The sequence below is a fragment of the Nanorana parkeri genome, unplaced genomic scaffold (genome assembly GCF_000935625.1).
Source record: "Nanorana parkeri isolate BGI_ZX_2015 unplaced genomic scaffold, ASM93562v1 scaffold74, whole genome shotgun sequence".
NCBI classification, from domain to species: domain Eukaryota; kingdom Metazoa; phylum Chordata; class Amphibia; order Anura; family Dicroglossidae; genus Nanorana; species Nanorana parkeri.
In genome coordinates this window covers 1,700,571-1,711,541 of record NW_017306342.1, presented here as the reverse complement: position 1 = coordinate 1,711,541, position 10,971 = coordinate 1,700,571, and the positions used below count along the sequence as shown (strand labels likewise).

At 39.9% G+C, this 10,971-nt stretch overlaps 1 protein-coding gene across 1 annotated transcript in view; it reads right to left on the bottom strand.

Annotated features, from left to right (window-relative positions):
• The window catches only part of HOMER2 (homer scaffolding protein 2), a 129,725-nt gene that overhangs the window by 19,896 nt on the left and 98,858 nt on the right, over positions 1–10,971 (bottom strand). The window contains exon 7 of the mRNA XM_018576682.1: positions 10,356–10,466. Within this exon, the coding sequence (XP_018432184.1) occupies positions 10,356–10,466 (111 nt within the window). The remainder of the gene's footprint in view (positions 1–10,355; positions 10,467–10,971) is intronic.

Genomic DNA, 10,971 nt, shown 5'->3' with positions numbered 1-10,971 from the left:
TTAAATTTTTTTCCTTCAGTTCCGCAAGAAGAAAAAAAAAAAAAAAAAAAAAAAAAAAAAGTATGACCGATTCCTCCATACATAGGGTTATCGCAACTACTTAGTTATTTTGCTATCTTAGTCATCCCTCCCTTACCGCATGTGTACATTAATATTGAGTGTAAGGCACTAAAACATAAGCCAATTTTCTGTACTCTCCCCAAGTGGGGGGTATCAAACACAAGTAAATATTTAAGTAGAACTTCTTGCCTCTCATAAAAAATATATGTGCTGCAGGACTTAACCCCAGGGTATCTGTACTAGTGTTTTCGCTTGGTCCTCCTGCAAAATCCCACACATACCCATTGATCCTGCCAGTGAAGTCCAGCTACTGCAACTTCCTGTGATAGCGTGGCAGTGATGCTGCACTGCTCCTGAATTCAGAGCAACGTTGACACTGATGTAGGCCGTGTTTGCACTAAGCTGGGATGACAATGTTGCAGGGGATGTGGCTATCACCATTGTCACTGCTGAGTCACAAGCCTGTAGCTTTATCACCTGATCAAACCTAGTTTTGTCCACTGCTTTCTGGATTGCCAGCACTGCCTCTGTTGTGAAGACCCTCCCCCTGTGAGCTGCAGTGACTGGGAGGGGAGAGTGTAACACACAAATAAAAGGACGAATTAGCTCGGTCAAGGAAAGTTTTTGCTTACCGTATGAGGCTTGTGCATTACATAGTAAGTTGATTTGGGACTTCTTTAGACTGCCATACAGGAGCTTTTAGCATTCCTTTCCCTGATGTTCAGTGAGGGACAGAACACCGTACAGTATCTATACCATGGCAGTGTAATCTATTGTAAATACCCTTTACAGTGATGTGTCTCTGAAACGACCTTTAAGCCGCAAATATTAAATATCCTTTGATCCCAAACAGCTGAACTGCCCCACCTACGATTAAGTCCATTTATGGAGCAGACCAAAAGGAGGGACTGAGCAGCATGTGCTGGAGATAATGTTTATTTTTATTGGAATGCTGGCACCTGTGTGCAGCTATTTGGGATTTAATACTTTCACAGTGTGGATGAGCTCCTCTGGCAAGCATCTGATCTCCCTCTGCACTGGGCAGTTTGAAGCACCGGGAAGGAACGGTGTCATTTTCAGTGGATTAAATGGCATATATTGCCTAAAGACTAAATGTTTATCGCTATATTCCAATGTGACCCCATCACACTGGTGTGAGCAAATAAAAAGCAGTTAAGCATTTCAAGATTTTTTTTATATCTGTGTATAAAAGTCAGCCATACACTGGTCAAATTCTGACCACTGTGTGGCCCCCTCCATTCCACTAACATCAATTTTTCCAATCGACTTTTGTCAGTCTAAAATTCTCCACCAGTCACCGCAGCCAATTAAAAGCTGTCACTGTTTGTTTTTTTTTAGGTGTGTCATACATCCAAATTGTTAAAACATCCTGTATACATTTTGTCCAAATGGTCATACATCCAAATGGTCATGTCATATAAATAGAGAGGGGAGCGGGTGGATGCATGTACTGATCGACTTCCTATGGATACCTTATGGAGTCCTCCTTTTCATCTGTGATATTAAACTAATCCAGAAACAGATAAATCCATCAGTTAAAAATAAATAGGGTGGCTCAGAGAGAAATCGCTTCCATATCAAGGGTCTGGGCATTTTGGTAACAAGAGCTCTCATTGATCCGAAATTCTGCTCACATTTTTATGTATCCATTTAGCTTTTTATGATTCTTTTTCCATGTATGGGGCGGAAATTTTTTTTTTTCACAATTTGTTTTTTTTTACAAAATCTCATGAGAACTAGTATATATATATATATTAACACTTAAAAAAAGAAGCATAGTCTGCATTTACAAAAGTCAACTGTGCTGTCAACATGGAATGTCTTGCTTTCAATAAGGCAGTACATTCAAATAGGATTATAGTTTTCCTTTAATGATATAAAGCTATATTTACACTGTCAGCAGGAGGCTGGAAAGCAGCATTCTCCAGCAATCTGCAGGCTTTCATATTTCTCCATTCAGCACTGCCAAATCCGTGTAATGTGTTGGGTGCATATTGAAACTCCACAGCTTCAAGTGTCAACATAATCAATGTTAAAACCAAGCATTGCCTCTCAATAAATATCTAACTGCAATAGAAGACAAACACATGGAAGGATTAGAATTCATTCCACTGCAATGTGCAATGCATTGTTTCACTAAATTATACAAGGTTTCTTGAGTTTTATATATTTTGGACAAGTTTGGTGTATTACAAATGTATGGATCGGTATTTTAAAACAAAAAACTGTACAACATCACTAATATACTATAAACAGCATATTTTGAATGGCAGCATATTACTCATCCAGGGGCCATTTTCCATATAATAGGTACACTGTTTTTATTTCTAAATGTTGTGGCTATGATGTCTTTCCTTTATTCACCCACGCATCTGAGTAAGATTATGAAGTGGATAATCACTGAAGCTGCCGAGGTTGAATAGCCTATTCTGTGCCTGTGAGGTTAACCCTTACCGGTGTGAAACGAGGTACTGCCATCTTTGACCTTTTTAAATAAGGGTCTCATCTGAAGGTGAGAGACGAGAAGGTTGATTCACTTAGAGCACTTTAAGTGGGTTTACATTAGATACATACTTGTTAAAGTTGATGACACAGGTCCATCAAGTTCAACCTATGTGGTTTGTGTATGTGTGAGTTTACAAAAGAACCAGAGGTCTTGCTGCACTCCTTACCGGAAGGAACCCTTATGGGTGGGTGCTCGTAGTGACCACGGACGGCACCGTGTATACCATAGAAGAAGAAATAATGTCACCAGCACACCATAGTTGTAAAGCAATAGTCCATTTAAATGGCACATTGCAAGCATCGAATGGCAATGTGCCATTAAATGGACTATTGCTTTACTACTATGGTGTGCTGGTGACATTATTTCTTCTTCTGTGTGAGTTTACACACGCGTGTTCTTGGTTCAAGCACTAAAGTGTTTTTGTTTCATGTGTGATTGTCTCACATTATTTGGAGTCCTATTAGAGACTGTTGTGAACTTGATTTCATACACAGTATGGACAGTGTTGCAGTAGGAGCACCTACAGGCCTTTGGGGAAGATTCATATATGTTTTTTTCCTGTTTTTTCTCACAGTATCAACATTATTATCACCACAGAATAACCATTATTACTGGATATTCATCACTAGTGTTGATTTTTAATTGTGTTTATCACTTGTTTATACTAATGGTTCTGTTTTAATGAGCATGACACTTATTACATACACTATTCCACCTATTTACTAGCATGGAACATTGTGTTCCTCTGTCAAGTAACAAAAGTTTTTTTTTTTTTATCTTGTATTTAGAATATTGTTCCTTCTGTTTTGTTACATACAAAAATAGATGTTTTTCTGCTTCTCTTTTTGTGTGTACAGATTATGGGTTTCTTAGAACACTTATATACATACCTATGAAATGTTTTCTGTGGCTGATTACCTATACACTTCCGACACGGTAACAAACAGTATGAATGGCGATTGAATAGCATAATCAAGTATTCAGACTTTTGTAGTATTTTTATATACCTGAAAACGGTCAGCAGACACATGTAGTACCTGCATGATACTAATAATTCAAATATATGATAAAACGCCAAAAATGTATAAGGGAGAACAATCTCAGCCTCAGAGATTTTCTAGAGACATAATAATGTTGGTTTTAAAAAAGCTAAATTAAATAAAATGTTGCTGAACTTCTTACCTGGATTAAACCAAAATGTGTCTATTTTGACCACAGCAAGACAGATAAAAAAAACTGAGACAAGAAAAAAAAGAGGGGGGTGCAAACGAGGGGTAAAAGAAAAAGAAGGGGGATGGGGGAGGATAGGAAACATTTCCATCGATGTATGCACCTGAACATGCCAGTTAATTAAAAATATGGTGACAACACGGATTCACACGCACTGTCTGTTTTCCGACATACATCAGTACTTAGGACTCATTCACACAGCGTTAAATCGGGCCGCCAATATCAGGCTGTTCCTGGGAGGGACAGATGCTGCGTGTGAGTGAGTGCGTGCAGCAGCCTGTTCTTCCCTATGGGAGGACGTGGCCGTACACCGTCATACGCACACATGAACAGCACATCTGTGCAGGTCCCTGTGTTAGTGCTCGGACGCAGACGGGATCCAACTTGTCTGCGTCCGAGTACGGACACCCAGACCCACACAGCTGTGGAGATCGGGTGTGCGTACGGATGCGTCCTCCCATAGTGAAGAACAGGCTGCTGCACGCAGAACCTGTGCCTCCTGGGAACGGCCCAAAACTTAACGCTGTGCGAAGGAGGCCTAAATGTGGATATCAAATTTTTAGCTAAGGTGTTGGTAAATAAGCCAAAACCTTCTTAGGCCAGTTAGTACATAGAGAACAGGTCGGCTTTATACCTAGGAGATGATCTGCAGTGGGTGAGCCACGTTGCACAAACTCCCTCAAAACCGTGTTGCTGTCCTTAGACTTGCAAAAGTGTCTGATATGATATACTGGGACTACCTTATCTGTGCGCTCTGTAAATGGGTCTTCAATGAAGACTTCCTCAATTGGATCTTTGCTCTCTGTCAGATATAATGATTTTTCCTCTGCTACCTTTTAAATCCACAGGAGGTACTCAACAAGGGACCGGATTTTATTCTGCTGCAGTTCAGTAACTCTTACAGGTCTCGTCCCTCCCCCAAGCCTATGACTAACGAGTGAAAGGAAAAAGAAACAGACTAAGGAGTTCCTCTGTGTCACTTTGCTCTCTCCTCCTATCAGGATGTTCCTTATTAGTGCATGAGCAGCCGGCTGACTCCCCATACTGCTTTCTACCTCTCCCAGCTTGATTTCTGCTGTACACAGACTGCAAGAGGCGGATACCAAGTCAAATGTAATTTTAAAGCAGAATTCTGGGGAGAATTATTAACCCTTGCAGTGGGGCTACCCCCACACTGCAAAGGTTAGCTGCTCATTTTGGTCAAGGGAAGAAAATAAAGTTATACTCACCCGATCCTTGGAGCCGGCCAGGTGTGACAGCACTCCCTCCAGCCTTCAATGGAATGTCCCTTGGCACCCTCACATCCTACATACTGTATAGAACATGATGATTTACAGGAGCTTAGACCACTGCGGCGAAAGGGGAGAGAGGATCCAGAGACCGGTCTAAGCGCACGCTGGCTCAGGGGATCAGATGGGAACCCTTGCAGTGTCAGAGTAGACACACTGCAAGGATTAATAATAATTTCCCCTGGAGTTCTGCTTTAATGTATATTAAATAATATATTATTGAATACAGATCCGCATTTATTTGTGTCATTTATGACTTTAACAACCCAATAGCAGTCGTGCTGCACACACACCATTTCACATCAGAAAAATAAGAGGAAGACAAAAAAAAAAAGCTAACATTTTCGCCATCCATTCAAAGCTGCTATATTGATTTGGTGCCAATTTTTTTAATTAGTCTATTATATACTGCTAAACATTCTAAAATATTTCCGAAATGGTTGTGTTTCTGTCTTAGCAGAACTGAAGGCAAACATGCTGAACTTTTAACATCCTCAATCACAATAGAATGGTAGCTGAAGATCCTCTGAGGCAAACATGAAACAAAATGCTTAATATGCAGTGACCTAAAGAACTACAAAATTGTTCTGGACGTTGGGCCAATTATACCGGTGGAATGTTGCCTTGTCAATCATCCAAAGGACATACTTTGCAGACATACAATTATTTTCATGCTGTTTAAGGCATTTTGTTCTTCCCATTAGAGACTTTTGGAAGCACAGATACTGACATTGTCATCTTACGGAATATCCAGCAAGTTGGAGACATTAATAATTCATACATTCTAGAATACAGGGTGCAACACAGTATCAGCAGGATAAAAAAAAAAACATTAGGGTAGAGAAGTCACATTATTTGAAATTTAGCACTTAAAGCGGAACTTTACTCATATCTTTAAAATAACAACAAAAACACACATTTAGAAATGTTTAGTAATGACCATATACAAACACATACTTCTAGATAATTGCCGCCTTTGTATTCTTTGCATTCCTTATTTCTCATTTCTTTCCCAGTCTCCTGATAGGGCAAATTACTAGATCTCCCTTTACTTCCTGGAACTCTGGCACATGCGACTTCCCTTTACTTCCTGGAACTCTGGCACATGCGACTAAGACATGTGACCATGCACATCATCTCATGCCTTTCCCTGAGATGTCATGAGATTACAGATGATTTCCCAGCAATGCTCTGTTGATGTAACCTTCCCAGGATGCAACGCTTTGGCACATTGCATCGTTTGTGCCAGAAGTGGTCCTTGAAGTAGATGAACGCTATTTTGTAAGTAAAATAAAAAAATGTAAGATGTGAGAGCTGCATGCTGATGTGATTTTTAGTGAAAAGGGGGTAAAGGTCCACTTTAAGTTCAAGGGGCACAATACAAATAAATCAATGAGATAATTCAGGATTTCCAACTCTTCTACATATTATGACAAATCTGACCATATGTCAAAAGTATATTTTTGTGTAAAAGAGCCTAAGTTCTGATAAATATGTACTAATGTATAAACACTACATACAACTTTTTACTGTTCATTTTATATAATTGTGGGGAAAGTACAAATGTTGTTGTGGGAACATTTGTAGATACATGGAATATAAATCAGTCTGTAGACAACTGCAGATATGGACAGCTGTGTCTACAGTTTACTTGCAGCACAAAACTGAACAAAATGGAAATGCCAAAGGGCCAAGGCAGATCTGAAGTTGTTCACTTTAAAAACATGTACAGTATATTGCTAGAACTCATAGGCTGGGTTCACACCTGGGCGTATTTTTTCAGCTCATTTTTTTTCGCACGATTTTTGGTTCAGTGAAATGCGCGTTTCACTGGCGGTATGATTTTTTTGTTTGTTTTTTTCCTATTTTTCTTTATTTAAAAAAAAAAAATCACTTTCAAACTTCCCGCCGGCTCCGCCCCCCTGCGACGTGGCCGCTCGCAAGGGACAGAACCCTGAAGTCGCCAGCTGCCGGAGGACACAGCGGGGATTGCGGACAAGGTAAGACCTGTACGCTGTATTCCCGAGTGTGGCTCGGGGTTACCGCTTTGTTAACCCCGATCCACACTCGGGAATACCAATGGAAACGCGCCCCAAAGAAGCTCCTGTACTTCTTTGGGCGTAGGGCGTTTTTCAGAGCGTTCCTACGCGCTGTAAAGCGCCCAGGTGGGTACCATGCCCATAGGCAATTATTGGTCTTCACATGTTGAGCGTTTTACAGCGCGTAGGAACGCGCTGTAAAACGCCCAGGTGTGAACCAGGCCTTAGAATCTAATATGTTAGACATCTGTGTGTCTGCTAAGATTTTTCCTTTCACACTTCATAGTAAGGAAAATTTCAGCACTGTGGGACCTCAGTGTTGGAAAAGCCGCTTTAGATGCCCAACTATTTAAGTTTTCTGGGGTTTGTTTAGTGCTTGCTAAAAGTCAACATTATGATTTAGAGGGTTAAGTGATCGAATTAAAGCTTAGCCTTCATCTTAAAACATAATCTAAGTGTTACTGGAGTTAAGGCTTAAGTGTTAAGGATTAAGGTAATGACGAGGTTAAGAGGTAGGGAAACCAGGCCATTCAGCATCCCAGAAATACTCTAGTATGAAGCAAAGCCTAAATCAACAACTGCTTCCATAGACAGATGTGGTAATCATAACAAGTTGACTTTGCATCCCATGTCTGATTATCTGAGCAAACTGCTTACTCATCACATATTGGTCAATTAACGGGTTCACATGACCTTGTCCCAGGTAATTAATCCATGCACCTCGTTATGACAAAGGTTGACTCCCTAGGTATCATCAAGAATAAGATTAAATTATGAAAAGCACCAACTTGTATTCGTTCTCTAGAGCCAATGCGGCTATATTTACTGTTGGTATAAAATCCTTGTGTTTATAGGGTTAAGTGTTAGAATTAAAGTGTTATTAAACCCTCCAGTGTTTTTGCATATATCTACTGCTAGCAAGCACATCTAAACCCAAAAACAAAAATGCAATATATTGCATCTTACCAGATCCTACCAGTCCTGGACCCCCCATTATTTCACCTGGTAATCCTGCCAATACCACTTCCTGTGATTAGGTGGCTACAGCCACTCCTCCACTGTATTTATGGAGGAAGTCATGGTTGCCTGCCAGGTTGGACCTCAGACATGTGTAGCCCTGTTATGGGATCAGCTCCTTTAAGAGAAAAGATATTGCAGGTGGAGCCAGAGAGCACAGCTCTGTGGGGATTGTGGACACAGCCACTGAGGAATTAAAAATGAAAATGGATACTTAAAACTACAATTCCCAGAGTGCTACATGGGGGAAGGGAAGTAAACTCTGGGGGCTAAAGGTTGCTGGGGGAGTCTAGTGTGAGGAGACAGGGAGGCCAGACTGCTGTTGCTTGTGTTGTGCAGCCAGCTTGTGGAGAGACTGTGCTCACTTGTACCACGTGCAGTCCTGAAGTGACATTTGCTGCACAGAGTAAATGGCTGTTCCTGTCTGGAAGAGGATCCTCTGGGGCTGTGAGTGAGGTGCCATCCTGCTGAGAGGCCATTTCAATGCTGTCACTGGAGATCAAAGGGAGCTCGGTACACGATCCCCCTTTGATCACCTCTCCGTTCCCCGAATGCAGTTAGTGATGTATGTTATATTACATCACTTACGCATGCAGTGTCACTCTCCAGCAACAGATGCCGGTGAAGCAGATCTCTGCTTCATCAGCTTCTGTGGGGGTCCCTAGGTGACATTAGGGGTCTTGGAGACCCTTCATGTATCCATAAAGAGGACCAGTTATGTGAATTGGCTATCAAATAGGGGATTTCTTAGTCCCCTATGTGATAGCAATAAAGTTAAGTGTAAAAAAAAAAAATGAAGCTTAAAAAAATATTCACAAATAAAAAATATAAAAAAGACCCGCTGTTTGGGGTCTATTTACCCGACATGACCCCGTATTTTATATTCTACCAAAAAATTTGGGTGATAATAAATGTTTCATAACATTTCGTAGGGAAACAGGTTTTTTCCCTCAAAATTTAGGGTACTTTTTTGTTATATAGTTACATAGTTACATAGTTACATAGTATTTGAGGTTGAATAAAGACATTAGTCCATCAAGTCCAACCTATTAGGATCTCATTCTAGGAGTACCCGTACCCCTGTATATTACGGTCCCTTAAGAAATCGTCTCTTTTTTTGTTATTATTCTGCCTTGATTTCGGTCGTCCGTTGTTAGTTATACTTACATGTGCCAACGGATTTCCTATATTGACTGGAGTGAGCCCACTATTATTAACTCCTTTTTTACTACTTTCTGTGTTATTTTTATCTACGATTAAATTATCAACGTTTAGTTTAAGTAATTTTATTTTTATACCCTCCCCCCCACTTTCTAGTTTAAAAGCTCCTCCAGTCTTTCTACCATTTTCCCTCCCACTTCGGTGGTGATTAAATACCACCAAAATAAAGTTCTATATGTCCCCCCCAAAAATGGTATAAAATTCATTTCAGTACAGCGTTTTATGACGGAATAAACGTCAGTCAAAGAACCGCAGCACTGAATACTGAAAAATGGCCTGGTCAGGAAGGGGGTTCAACACCCTGGTCTTCAAGTGGTTAAAGCACGATTACAAGGTGAAATTAAAAGGAAAAAAAACTAAAAACAAAAAAAACACACAAAACAAATGTAGCCACCTCATCTAAGAATTGGTAAGGTGCAGTATATTACATTTTGGGTTTTGATACACTTTAAGGCCAAACACTAGCAGTCTTGTCTTTTAGAGATATAGCCATTTAACAATCATGACTAAACGGAAACCAGGACATTCAGCACCCCAGAAAAAAACTATAGTGTAAAGCAAAGGCTAGATCAACGACTGCTTCCACAGACAGATTCGGTAATCCTAACAAGTGGACATTCCTTCCAATGTCTGATATCTGAGCAAACTGCATATTCTTCATCACACATGGGTCAATTAACAGCTCAAGATGACCTAGACCTAGGTAATAAAGCCATGTATGGTCACCTTATGACAGAAAGGTTCATTCTCTAGGTATCATCAAGAATGATATCAATTATGAAAAGCATCAACTTAATTTGTTCTCCATGCGGTAATATTTATGGTTAGTATAACATCCTTGTATTGTTTCTAAATATAGTCTACGTTTTGGAACAAAAATGCTGGTGGGCATAAATCAAGTTATTTGTGGAAACAATCTGTTAGGGTCACATTTATGAGCTTTCAATACTATTTTAAAACTGCACAACTTACAGCTTCTTTGTCCTGAATCTCAGCTTCCAGCTCTTGCAATCTTTTGCTTAGCTCTTCATTCCTTTCTCGTTCCTTGTCTATTTCATCACATTGAGCTTCAAGGTCTCCAATCTAGTAGACAAAGCACAGTAGAAAGATACAAGGTTACATATATGACATCAGTGCTCACAATTAGGACTCATTCACATTATTGCTGTTCTGGCCCAGTTAAAGTTTTTGGATAGAGTGTGTGCAAGGGGTTGGACCTCTGTCAGAGATGTGGATCTGCTAGGGAGACTTAACCTCTTTATACCCTGGTAACTGTCGCCACTAGAGGAAGTTTATGTTAAAACTGAGAAATGAGATGAGGGGAAACAAAACACTTACTTGGGTTAAAACTACTAAGAGGGGTGTTCTGGCACAGGATGTTACGAAAAGTCTTTATAGAGAAATAAAAAACAACCAAACTCAACTCTGCATTTTTATCTACACAAAATGTGTTTGCCAAATTGATGGAAAAAAACACATGTAAAAACAGAAAAAAAAAATGTACAGTATGTGCAATTTAATACACAAAGCACACTCCCTAAAATACACATAAAACCAAACTTCATGTAAAAACCATGTATTTTAAAAA